This window comes from Atractosteus spatula, chromosome 2 (genome assembly GCF_055471065.1).
Source record: "Atractosteus spatula isolate fAtrSpa1 chromosome 2, fAtrSpa1.hap1, whole genome shotgun sequence".
In the NCBI taxonomy this organism is placed as follows: domain Eukaryota; kingdom Metazoa; phylum Chordata; class Actinopteri; order Semionotiformes; family Lepisosteidae; genus Atractosteus; species Atractosteus spatula.
The window spans coordinates 5,139,994-5,153,898 of record NC_142707.1 but is presented as its reverse complement, the minus strand read 5'-3'; the positions used below and the strand labels follow the sequence as shown (position 1 = coordinate 5,153,898).

The 13,905-nt window shown below is 39.2% G+C and overlaps 1 protein-coding gene across 6 annotated transcripts in view; it reads left to right on the top strand.

Annotated features, from left to right (window-relative positions):
• The window catches only part of LOC148839046 (KAT8 regulatory NSL complex subunit 3-like), a 34,474-nt gene extending 20,809 nt beyond the window's left edge, over positions 1-13,665 (top strand). For 4 of the 6 annotated variants that reach the window (XM_088933821.1, XM_088933812.1, XM_088933803.1 and 1 more), the window contains 4 exons: positions 432-636; positions 4,696-4,799; positions 8,373-8,505; positions 12,305-13,665. In XM_088933821.1, coding sequence (XP_088789947.1) covers positions 432-636; positions 4,696-4,799; positions 8,373-8,505; positions 12,305-12,789 — 927 coding nt within the window. In that variant the 3' untranslated portion in view covers positions 12,790-13,665. The remainder of the gene's footprint in view (positions 1-431; positions 637-4,695; positions 4,800-8,372; positions 8,506-12,304) is intronic. The other 2 variants (XM_088933841.1, XM_088933831.1) reach the window with 1 other exon arrangement.
• The last annotated feature ends 240 nt before the right edge of the window (positions 13,666-13,905 follow it).

Sequence of the window (13,905 nt, the reverse complement as noted above, 5' to 3'; positions counted from 1 at the left end):
ATCACTCATCTGCACAGCTTCACTGGAACATTAAAGTAAATGATAAACAATTTATTCTCCTTCCATTCCATTAACATATCTTTTAACTTTTTATAATTTACATTCTTTTTGGGGGTAGATTTTAACTTATTTTAAATTTCTATATGCGTCTTTTCACAAGTTGCTCTCAGCACTAGTCTTTGTTGCTCACCTTCCATAACTGATTCCTAGATGTCCCTGCCCCGGCCCCACTCCTCTCCCGTCTAACTCTACAATACTTCGGCCCTGACATTCATTTAATGCACCATTCTGGCCATGAAACACAATCTACCATCCCGTCCTCCTCAGTTGCACTGTGAGATCACACCTTTGCTACAAGGGGTGAACAGTTTGGAGATGTAGATGAACAGTTTGTTTCTCTGCCATTCCCTGACTTGTCTATTTCCCAACAGGTTCCTGGATTGAAGAGTCAAAGCCAGGTCCTGGGCACCATCACAACAGGTAGCAGTACACTAGTTAGAGCTTTGCCTGTGGTCACAACTGGGGCAGGAGGAAGTACCAAAACTACAACAATTCACCAGCTATTGACCAACGGTGGACTGGCCAAACTTGCCAGCAGCTTACCTGGACTGGCACACATCTCCAGCCAAACTGCCGGTGCGTACTTTACTGCTTCAGGAATTTCCTTTCTGGTTCCTAGTGGTGGATAAAGAAAGTTAGCTGACAAAAATTAACCTCAAGAAACACCTTTCATACAGACTGAGAAGCATGTTCAGGTTGGGCTGTGCTTTGTCCTTCTTGAATTTACTTATTGAACACGCTGCAGCCTTTCAAGTGGGAGATTGCTTTGAGGGCTTTTCATTTCTGTTTCTTCCTGTGATTTATTACAAGTTATATGTAGTTTCGGTCTTTTCCGTTGAATTCTCATCAGCCTTGTTTACAAATGAAGGGATTCTATTGGCTAATGCTGGGATGGCTCATTTGTGTTTTATTACTGCAACCGTGACCAGACCTTTTGAAAGTGCAGCCTCGCAACTTGCCTGGTACTGGCTACTGGTAGAGCGGGTGGCGTTAACAACCTTATTTTATCTCTTTGCTTCAGCTGCTGCATGAGAGAAAGAATCTGGTGGCCATTCGTGTTGTCCAATTGATGGAGATTTAATATAATTTATTAATCTAATATTCATGAAAAGCTAATATCTAATATTCACACTGAAAAGTGAAGCTTTGTGCTTAATGAGCATAAGATGAAATCTGAGGTATTACTACAAAAAGCAAAAGGCAAAACGTAGGAGTACAAAAAAATGTTTTCATTATTTCAAGGCACTAAAGCAAACCAGTTCACTTTTATACTCACTGGTTTCATTTTCAGACAGAATTTGAATCTTAATTCTAAAGATCTTATATGAACTGGGAAATCATTCCACAGTCTTGGAATTTAAAACAAAAAGCATAGAATTGGAAACTGAAAGAAAACAATTAGACTTTAATGATTCATTGGTAACGTGTGACAGTGGGAGAGAGAATTGCATAATTGGAACAGAGGAGGGCAGAGGGAATGGGATCTAAGAAATGTGGTGGGATTCTTTTTACTAATCGGTTCAGGTAGCTGCTGAGGAGAGGCAGCTTAGAACTCTGTAAGGGGTGATGCAGTAATCTTGTCAACTTTAGATTGAAGTGACTCAAAAATATGATGTAGACTCTGTTCTGTAGAGTGCTATTCTTAACTGGATTGACTTAGAGATGGTGAATTGTGGGGGGAAAAAAGGATTACTCTTCCTTTCTTAAAATAGCTTCCCAAAACCCACTAACCCTGTGACAGTCGGCTCCTTACACTATGTAAGATGGCTATTGCTTGAAGGCATGTAAGTGAATAGACAGGCTAGTATGCCTCTATTTACATGAAAGTTTCCGCTCGTGAAGTTTCATGTGCCCAGCTGTTTTATTACACTAAGGGAGGTGACATGTTAAGGATACTTTCTCTTTGTTTTTACTGGTGACATGTAATCTAAAATGCCACAGAGGGTGGAAGCCCCGTGGAGATTTTAAGTCAAGTTGATTGACAGTTGATTGCTTTTGAGGAGAGAACTTTAAAGGGAGTGAGACAATGAATCAGAATTAATTAACTTAATGTTGTGAAATAAGATATAATAGCATGCTTAGGTTTGTGAATAGTTAATGAAATATTCAGATCTGAACAAATGGCTAGACAATCAGAAATTCCAATATTTTTTATTGAACATTTCTTTTATTTAGCAGCACAACACTTCATCACTTAGTGGCTTTACTATACACGGTGTACATCTAACGTTTTCCTGAAGTAAACTGAATAAGACAACCCATCTTGCACTGCTACATGTTAACATGTAAACTCTGTGTTAACCAAGCTGTGCCTTTACTATAGAGACCAATGCAAGGTAGGTGAAGCAGAGCTGTGAGATGAAAATGCTGTGGGAGTGGGTGCCTGCATTTATTCTCCTACTGGGCAGCCTGCAAAGTGGCGAATTTGGTGCACGGATGCAGAAAAAGTGGTCACTAAAACGTTTGTGCAAATAGGCGAAATATAGAATTTGCGAATACCAAGGTTTTACTGTAAACTAAATAACAGCATAAGCTAGAAGAGGCTACTGATGACAAAGATCTGGTGTTTATTGAGACATTACCATCCTCTAGACAATGTGGGAAAGCAAGAAGGCAAGCAAAATGCTAGGATATAAAGGTAAAAGCAAAACATTTAAATTAATGTTAAAATTGTATAAAGTCCTAGTAAGCTCTCCTTTAGATCATGTACAGTTCTGGTCACCATGTTACAGAAAGAGATATTGCTGCACAGGAATCAGCCCAGGGGAGAGCAACCAGGTGCATTCTTTGGCTTAGAAGTACAGCCTACACTGACAGGCTGAAAGAACTGAACCTTTTTAATCTTGAACAGAGAAAACTGAGGGGACCTAATAAATAATCGCCTATCATTAGCCATTCTGTCTTTTCAGTTTTCAGCTGCTGTCATCCCTGATGACTTCTCCCAATCTTTTTCAAGACCGTTAAAATCCCTCACAATAATCACTTCTTCCTTTACTCTTAGAATTTTGATTTTATTACATAAGTATGCATTTATATTTTTAATTTAAAGATAGCATGCTCTTAATGCTGTGCGCCTTTGGTGTATTTCATAGGTCTTACCCATATAGATGCTGAGAACCCCAAGATTATATTTTTTTGTGATGTGCTTACCTTCGCTTCAGTTGTATTATCGTAACTTTTAGTCACTTTTCAGAGATTCTGATTGCATCATATTTGCCTGCTAATGCAGTAACTACATTTCCCCATTGCTTGTATTTTTCCCTGTTGTTTAGGTATAAGCACTTAATTATCTTTATTTTTTATAATGACATGTTTGTTTTCCCTCAGGTTCTCTTTTTGCCATGACTCCCTATGTACCTCCCTTGTATATTTTCTTTTGGTTCTCCACCTTCTGTTCTAGTTTAAGGGTGTAATTTAAAATTGCAGTTCTCTGTAATCCTTGCTCCAGTTTAACTTGATTAGATTTAATCCATCAAATCTGTACCAATTTAACAAAATCCTGATCCATCAACACACATTTTTAAAACATACAGTAAGTCAGGATACACAGCTGTTTTTCTCTTGACTGTCTTTTATGTTCTGTAATCATTCTGTGTTGCAAGAAAATGCAACAAAAAAGAGTGGTGGATTATTTTGCAGTTTTCCATGATGGATTTGGCAGATTATAAAATTGCTGGAAGTTTTTGTAACCCTGTCCTTACGATTCCCAATTACAGGCAATAACTGTTACTTTAAACTGTCTACCTGGACACACAGGTCCACATAAGTGGTAGATTTTAAAACTGACTGGAATCTTATGGGGTTACTTCATGTAGTGCTTGTACGTCACAAGTTGTGATGTCCTGCCCAGATATAATGATTTCACCAGAGGTGATCTAGTGCAGTAGCCACTGTACTGCGAATGAACCCACATGAGATCCTCTACTTAAAGTGGGTAGCTGCGTCAGCATGCGTAGGCTGCAAAGGAACAAGTAATAGGTTTATTCCATGCTGAAAAAAAGAAGAAAGAAAACACAGGTGCCACCTGAAGAAGGCTTCACGGCCAAAATGTTGTGTTTTCTTTCTTTTTTTCAGCATGGAATAAACCTATTACTTGTTCCTCTATTTAAATGTTTGTTTCTTAAAATGGAAAAAAATAAAATGGGAGAGTTGTCGGGTGATCCTTTGTGGTGGCACCAGACACAAGTTCAGCAGCTTGTAGAGGGGAGCTAACTACCAGCACATGCGAAGATGCTAACAACTCCTGTGCCGCCCTCCTTCTTCTCACCCGGTTACACGTAGCAAAATGAGTTTAAGTGCTCGGTCAACCTTGAAACCTTGACTTATCCCTCAGAATTTGTATGTTTTTAGGAGTGATACATGTTCTTTTTTGGGAATTTGTTTTAAAGAAATAGGTTTGAGCAGAAAAATGTCTTAGACCAGGGCATCATCTTTCAGGGCACGCAGAAGAAGAAGGCTGACTATACAACCTGATCTGAAAAGTCATATCTTTCTTTCAAATAAGAAACCGTTTTAGATATAAATTGGAGAGAGGTTTTTCATTTAGCAGTTATTCTTAACTAAATTATTTATCCTGTTGCTCGGCTATTCAAGTGTCCTCAGTTTCTAATGAAAGTTGCACGTGGTTGCCCGCAGGGTTGAAAGCACCGACTACAATTACAGTGACCTTACGGGGGCAGCCCAACAGAGTGACCACCCTCAGCCAGTCCGGAGGAGGCATGAAGCCCTCTGACATACAGGTGGGTCCAAGCATACGGGCACAGTATCGGCCTTACAAAGCAATCCTGGGATCAGCTGGAATTTTAAAAAAAAATTATCTAAAATTTTGGTGAACTCTCTCTGTACTGAAGAAAATAAAGGCCTCCTCACTAAACAGATGTTGAAGTTGTATCATTAGCAAAATTCTCCTCTATTGAATTACATGAAGTATCAAATAATGCAGCTGTGAAATAAAGGCAGTTTATCTGTTAGTCCTGGGATATTTTTTGCCAGGAAAGAAATCTACTCTCATTTTCTTCAAACTAAATTTAACTTATTTCAAAATGTCTTTTAACAAGTCTTGGATATGCAGACAAAATAGACTATTCATGAAATGTTGCTGGAAAAATGGATTCTGTACTGAACATATTTAACGCACCAATTGGATGTCTTTTACAATTACCTTATATTTCAGTGAAATCAAATGTCATTTAAAAAAATCATTACACAAGGGCCTGACAAAAGTAAACATATGCCACGTATTAACAACCCAGCCCATATGTTTTCTCCTTTTTACACCACCAAATACAAAACCATGTTTACAACAACCTATTTGCTAGTTAGATTATTAAATTACAATCCGCTGTAGAATGCCGTGTGAAAATGCAAACATAGTGTACAGTATATTATTAACAAGCAATTGACCGTATTCTACACTTAAGAAAGGTGCTTAAAAATAGAAAAGCCTCTAGTTAATGCGGGAATAATTTGATATTCAGATGCTGCATTAATATGCCTGTTCAGCATGACTTTTCCTCTTTGAAATTCACAGATTATATTTGTTTCAAAAATGCATTCAACAAAAATAGCAATAATGTCTCAAAATTTCAAAATTGCTTCATTTCAGTCTTAAATTTAATGCTACAAAACAAATTAAGAATAATTGAAATAGTGTTTTTTAGTTTTACTTCATATGTAGAAAACATCAGAAATACTGGTTATTGACAAATCACAGTCAGTAAGTATTTTTCTATAGGATCTAACGCTTTCATTCACTGTAGTGACAATGCTTTCTTGGTATGTACAAACTGGGGAAGCTTTTCCCTTCACAGACTTTCAAAAGTAGCCCAGGCAGATTTTAGCATTTTGTGATGGCAGGAATGAAATTTTACAATTGTACCTTTACCGTGCAGTTTGGCATTCTTCACTTGGTCCTCTGCAGTAGTTAATATTGAACTTCTAGTTGTTGGTAGTAGTTAAATATCTTGAATGCTTACAGCATGTGAAAAAACAATTATCTCTTTGTTCCTCAGTAACTCCATCTGGACACAACCGATCACTTCACAAAATTTGTTTTCTTGATTGCCATGACATTTTACTGTCTGTTTCATAAACATAAGCAAACCTCGTTTAATAAGTACATCATGAGGTAGATTTCTGTGGGGAACATTAATTATGCATTGCACAGTGGTACAGAATGCCAGCACTGGTACTATTATGCATTAAGTGTAAATAAAACTAAAGTTACACTTACAGTGTATGCCAAGATGTAGTTATGATTGTGTTTTAATTGCACGCCTTTGCCCCCTTCTTTGATTGTGAGAACTGTCCGTTCAGCACTGACTTGACTCTCCTAGCAATGTACATTAGGTGACGTCGACCAAATGCAAATCTGTGGTATCCGGATCACAGGACTCTTTCTGTGACTGAAACTGAGACTTTTTGTGCATAATCTTCTTGTGAGCCCCTGTTGGTATTTTTAAGGTCACGTGGAAAAACAGATGAAATTAAAGTTTGGTTCTGGCCATTATCTTTCCCTGCTGCAGTGTGGTGGTTATACTTGTTCTGGCAGCTCTGTGCAGTATTTCCACATGACTGTGCCGAGTCATGATTCAGTCACTGGAGGTAGTACCTGGACCCTTTACATTCCAGTTACCATCTGCTATCGGAAATGTTGGCCTAAATGCATAACAGTACGTCTTGGTTGTATCTATAGAATCATGCCAGAGGCCCTCAACAATTATTGTTTATTGCAATTTCTCTGAGAGGAATTTTTACTTTAATTTTCTTTTTAAAAGTACAAAATGAGTATATTACAAGTAGCTTCTATACCCCATTGTTCTTTCTGGGTTTGGCATATTTATACACTGTTCATTTCTCTAAAACATTCTCTCAGCGCTGCTCAAAATTACCATGGTTCTGTAAGATGCTGTAAGTATAGTTCACTTTATTGGCCATATACAGTTTTTTGTATTACGAATTTGTCTTTTCGCATACCCCAACTAGCTCTCCACGAGACACACAGACAGGGAGAGAAGCTTGGGGTCAGAGCGTGGGGTCAGCCGTTTATATGACGTCTCTGGAGCAGTTGGGGCTAGCTTAGCTCTGTTTCTTTAAATTTAGAGTTGCCAGTTATTTTGTGCTCTACTTGCTCATTTTTGGTATCGCCAGTTGTGTCTGCTTCACAGCTTAGCTCTTGACTACAAACCCCTCAACTCCATGCAAGGGAAAATGAGTGTAGGCAGATTCCGCCACGCCACTTGTCTCTTAACACGTCACAGGCACCATAGCCACCTACCAGAGGGCCACTGGGTCCCTGACAGCCAAGAGAGCCCTGGCCACATAATCTTGCTCTGCTCTCGGCTGTGCTCTGTGCACAACTGGCTGGGGAGCAACAGCAAGCAGCATGGGGAACTGCCGTCCTACTCATCTAGAAAATCAAGCTGTGACACATTGTATTGATTCTAGAGCTTTGATATAATCAGCACCACTCCCTTTCTGACTGAAGCTTAATTAGCTACTTTAAGCACACTGACATTTTTGGCTTGCTCCAGTCTATGTATTTTGATTGATAGTCTGCCTAGAGAATAAGGACAGTGTTTGGTAGGATATTAAGAACAGTATGATACTTAAGTACTTTAGTTGGAATTGCTGGTATTTGGAGTCGTGTTGTGACATGGCTAGTAGTATTGTCCTTTATAAGGATGCTATTATTTTTTTCAAGGGCCCTTAGCTGTTACCGTTACAAATCCAGAATCTTTTTTTATGTGGACATCTGCTGTAAAGGGATATAATGTTTCCCCTATGCAATCTCAAAGAGTATTCTGTTAACAAAGTATACATTATTCTTTGCTACCCAAGCATCAAATTGAGCTAATAGGCATGGTGTATCCTTACCATTCCAGAGAGCATTTAGTCCTTGGCCTTTTCAAAAACTAAGAAATTGGCTCTTCATATGTTGCTTCTGACATGCATATCTAAATTTATTTTAGGAGTCTGTCGTTTATGCCTGGTTTCTCCATGCTCTTGTACTGGTGTGTCACAAGAAAAGCCTCTGAATACTTTGAAAAGCCCATATTTTATGTTTTTTTTTTTCTACCTGTAAAGGCTGCGTAGTCTGTAAAATAGAAAGTTAATTGGCAACAGCATCAAAAGTACAGCACCTATACAAAAGCTAAGGCACGAGCTAACAGGAAAATGAGAACGGCTTCGGTTTGTTTTCCGTCTCGCAGAGCCCCAGCAGCGGTCTGTTCTTCCTGTCCCTTTCGTTCATTCAGCCCACTCCCGTCTGTGCCCCTCCCTGGCCAGCTAACGGTCCTGTTTCCGTTCTGCAGAGCCTCGAACCCGTGCCGGGGACTGCGAGTGCCCAGGCCGCCGCCAGGACGCTCGCACAGCGGGAACCCCCAAAAGAGGGCCCCCCTGCCGAGAGAGGCCTGGTTCTGCCAGCTGCCCCGTCACCACCCGTAGGTGAGGCATCCCAGTCTGCTCTGAGCCTTGGATACTCTGCACTCCAACTTAAGAAGCAAGAGCCAGACTTCCCTCAGAAAAGATTAGATTCGCAGTGATCTTTCGGGGTCTTTTAGGTTTTGCAGACGGCATTGTTTTGTATCTAAACCAGAATTTTGTTTGGGTTTTTTTGGTGGCACATATCTTGTACCAGACCCCTTTCAGAAGTAAAGTAGCACGCACTGAAGCCACATTGATTATGCTGGGATGTCTGCAAACAGTGTGAAAGGTGCTCACACGAATTTTACCTGCGAACTGGTGAGGTTTCGCTTTTTTTACTGACCACAGCTGGTTTCCACATTTTTGGAACTAGAATACCCCGTTCAAATGTGGCCTCAGAGCTATGATCCAGCACAGACACATCTTTTCCGGATGGTTGTCTTTGGATGTGTGCAACTGAAGAATGGACCAAGACCCAAGTGATTTCCATGTGCACTGATCACGTGCTGTAGTGACCACTGTGCACACACTACAGCAGTGAGGCAAAATGTGGCCATCGGTTCTGGTTTATTTTCCTTTCCTAACCCTTGGAATTTCGGATAATGATTCCACACTTCCTTCGCATCCTTTTCCAGTGTTTGCTGGAAGTGCTCCAGTCCTGCAGTTAAGCATATGTAATTTGAGATGCAGCCCATGCATTACTTAAAAGATTACAAGATGCCATGTCACCCGTAAAACCCGTAAATAAAAGGAAATAAAAAAAGTCCTTCAGAAGAACCTCACATCACACAAGCATTACAAATTGGTGTGAAGAAATGAATAGCTTTCTGCGAGTTGCACAATGTTGTGAGTCCACTCTGACACTGCTTATTCCGAAGTTTTAATGGATATTTGAGAATCCATTTGGATAACTTTTAAAGTGTGGTTCTAAAGCATTTTGGTAGTCATTATAAATTACTGGTTACTCCAGAAAAACGGAGATGAAAGAATGTGGCTGTCTAGTAAGGCAAAAACAGAAATTTTAGAGACAAATAAATTTAATGTTCTGAGTAACGGAAATCAACACCTGCAGTTGATTTCCTGTCCTTCTGTATATCATTTCTTGCTTTCAGATCTTTGACTATTCAGATGAGTCCTCATGATAACTGAGCATTTACTGTGCCCAACATGCCTGGTCTGAATTTTATTCCAAAGCAGAATTCCAAAGTCTCTCACTGTACTGTGCTCTACAGGGGAGTCAGATCACCACACCCCAGAACTAGTTCAGCATAAATTTGATTCACTTCCTGGAGGTTTGCCCAGTCTAGTCCAGCTGTGTTTAATGGCATTCATCAGTCCCCCACCCAGGAGTGAAAATTAATGCTTTCAGTCTCACTCCTCTCTGGTGGGTTTCACACTGAAGTTGTAGTTTATATTGATTGTTTTGCTCCTGTCTGCACCGGTTTCATGCTGTTCTGCCTGAATGAACATGCCCAAACCAGCATTCTTAATAAACCACGGCACAAATGCAGATAATAAGAATGGGGCTGGGGTGGTTGTTGCTGCAGTGCATCTGACCGTTTTATTATGTCTTGAATGTTGTCTGACATCAGTTTTTTACAACAAAAAGCTTTTCATACTTCATACATCATTCACTGCTGCACCGGACAGCTCATGTTGTGCCTTTTGTTGCTTGGCACTACCGGAATTCAATAAATTGAGCCAGACCTTTTCCCTGTAAGTATATGTTGTGTACCTGGAGAATTCTCAATGATCTATTTAGGACTACTCCAATTTGAAAACTGTTGGATAGATTATAGTAGCCTGTCTTGATGACTGCAAATAAATGTAAGATGATTCACTATAATTTGTTTCAGTATAAACTTTAATCTGTCAAAGAAATAGTATGTTTTTTTTTTTAAATTGTTAGTTTGAAATAATATATTTTAAGTGTCAGATGGCTCCCTAGTTTTTAAATTTTAGCATCCTATCTTAAATTATAGGGATACAGTTTTCAGGTTCTACATAAAGGCTTCAGTGACCTCAAATGAAATAGTAATTTGTATTTCCATTTTATTAAATACAGAATATAACCAAATCACTGATCAGTATGGAAGAATCTTTTGAGCTGTACTGAAAAGTCTTACTGGCAGGCTCTGAAAGAGAGCTATACATGCTTACAGCCTATTTCTGGTTCTTTAGAACAGATTGATGTGCATATATTTTTTTGAGTTTTTAGCATAGTTATTCAGCACCTCTCAGTGATTGAAAATTCTGCTGAACCTTTTATCCTACCTTTGAATTGGTCTTTAGAGGCTGAACATGTTATTGGACTTTAACTTGCTTATTAATAGTCACATTTCTCATTCCACCTCCTTATTTCTTATTAGAAAGAGGATGTGCAAGGCAAATATGTGTTTTTGTGATTGCTCCCTGCGTAAGCTCAAATAATATTTTCATAAATATTATAATAAATTATCCTATTTAAGTTCCAGTTTAATTAATGGCCTTAAGCTAAACTAGAAAGGATAAGTTTTAAGTACGAGTTTCCTTGAGTAGGTAGCAGAGACAGATGTGTTGCTTTACTGGAGATCATTTTGTGCTGTCACAGTCAAGAGATGAGACTTTGAGGTTGTGGGTTTGGAGAAGATTGCTTTGCCTTTCTCTCATGCTTTTTCTTTAGGTGGGATTAATGTGCTCAGAATACCACAGTTCATGTGCTTGTAGCTTCGCAAAATATCACATTTTACTTGCTGCTTGCTTCTCTATTTCACAGCAAAATGTGCAAGTTCATGTTTTCTGTGATATGGGTCACAATCTTATTCCTACTCATAACTACACATTAGGGTAGTATTAGTATTTTAGGTTGTACTGCTCAAACTGAAAACTGTGAAGGTTCAGTAACTGCCTGAGTGCAACTTGCACAAGTAGCTCAAGGGGACTCAAGGTTATGCAAAGAATTTATTTTGCACGATGTAATTTGACAGGAAGAGATGACTGAATTGTTTAAATCAAATTATAACTTTATACCATTTAGACAGTTGCTTTTTAGTTAAATAGTGTCTTTTCTCATGTCTGGATATTTTGAAACAATCCTAGTCTTACCACATTTTGGCGAAATGCATAATGGCTCTTGCAGATTGACTGTGCTACTTGTCCAGCAGCATGCTTTGATTTATTGTTGAAAATGACACTAGGGGGCACACATTGTCTGGCAATGTCGTGTCATAAGGAGGAATTAATTGGTCATCACATAATTTTCTGTTTTTGAAATCTGGATTTCTGGATTGAAATGCTTATCATTAAGTTTGAAGCCAGAGGTTTATCACCTAAAGTGCATGGAAACTATACAATCACATCAGCATCACTCATAACAAAAACAAACAATAAATCCCAAAGGTTTACTAGTTATTGTGAATGAATCCAGTGTAGGACAGAGAATACTCTTTTATTCATTTTATTCATTCTTCAATACATTCTGAAGAGTGGGTACATATCCTGCTCTTGAGGAAAATTTAACTAATCAATCCAAAAATCTTTTTTTTTGTCATTTTTCTATCCTACAGGAGCACCAGTTTAAACTTTTCTCAATTGAACATGTTTGAATCACTGGTTGAATGCTGGTTTGAATCAGTGGAGCATCACAGTAGCTTTTTGATGGCCTTATTTTATTCAAATTATTTTTGTTGAAGTGCTTAACTGCCCCTTCTACTGAAGAAAAGAGAAAAGATAAGATTACACAATGGCTACCACCAATCCCTGATGCTCTGCAGACTCAGCCTTGTAGCTAGCATTGATACCCTTAATCCCTTGTCTTTGACAATATTCTTTCTTACTGCAGTGACCACCACCAGTCCCACCAAAACCCTGTATGTCATGTCAGATGCCAAGATGTCAGCCCTCACCAAGTCCATCATCCCACAGCAGCAGCCATCCTTGGAGGGGCCAAGCACCCTGAGAACTTTGGGGGTGCCCTCCCCGCCAGGCGGAGCAGTGACCTTCACCACACCTGCCCTCACCAATATACCCAGCCCTTCTTGCACCATGGTCTTGTCAAAAGTTGGACCGGTCCTTCAGGGAGGCCCAAAGACTGTACTCCTCACCCCTACACTGGGGGGATCTCCGTCCATCAAACCAGAGACGCTGGGCAGGGTACCCTCTGTCCTGGATGAAGCGAGCACCATCCTTCACACCTGTGAGACCATCGCCCCTGCACCTGGGACCACCATCATCACGCTATCTGGGAGATCTGTAGGCACCTCGAACACTCCCTCACTTCAAAGCAGCGCCCCAGCCAGCTCAACAGGACCCTCAAGCCAGCATTAATGAGAGTGTCTCAGCCCCTTTCTTCAATCTGTGTTCACAGGCTAATCACAAATGAACAGCAGATTTAATGTTGAATCTGGCGTTTTCCAGTGTTATTACGAAAGGATAAAATGTTTCTTGGGCCAAACCATCAAGCTCTTTACACGTGTCAGCAATCTCTACTAAAAGTAAGCTTAAGGTAATCACAGTTAATCGTCCAGTTACATGATATAAGCTTCAGTTGGATTGAAAATTGAACAAGAAATGTAACAAAAAGCTTATGGTATGTGGGGGTTAATAGCAACGTCTACAATGTACTGCATCAAAACTTGTCTTCATAAACAACTGGTCTTCTTACAAAACATCTCAATATAGAAGGCAGTCTTGCCAAAAAACTAAAAAAAAACCTTTAACATGACAAATTTGATTAAAACCATATTCGTTTTCTTCAGTTCCCGTTCTTCTTTTTTTGTGAAGTGAGGGGGATATGAAGTTAACTTCACGCTGCAGTGAAGGTGCTGCAGTGGTAGTCTGCGGCAGACTAGATTGTCAGCCGCTGTGTATCTTGAGACTTGCTTAGCTGCCTTTTTTATCTGCATTGTAATGCACTTTGTGCATATTGTTTTGCCATGTACTTAAAGCACTCGTGAATAAAACAGCTGGAGAAGATAACCAGGCACTCAAAGAAACTACCAATAACTCATTCACAGAAAAGCAGCATGTAGCGATTTTAACAAAAGTATCATTATTATACCGCCTCTCATTATAAAAATGTGCCAGTTCTTTTTTTTTTACATTGTTGGTAGGATGGCATTAAGCTGTTGAGTTAACAAAAGAATACATTTTCCCCCTTTACCAATGTTTTTTTTTTGTATCTGAAAATAACTTTTTTCTCCAGAACTTGTTCTTATGCTGTGTTCTGTTTTTTTCCTCTCTTCACAGGCTAGTTATCCTTTTTGTGTCCATTGTATTGTAAAAAAAAAGGACTTCATGATTGCAAAGAAGGAAATTATTATAATTATATCCCTAATCTATAGACTGATTCAAAGGAAGATATTTTGTTAATGTTCACATTGAACTAAGGAAGAGCACCTTATTTAAAGCTCCAACAAGACATTCTGATCACAAGATAACCAG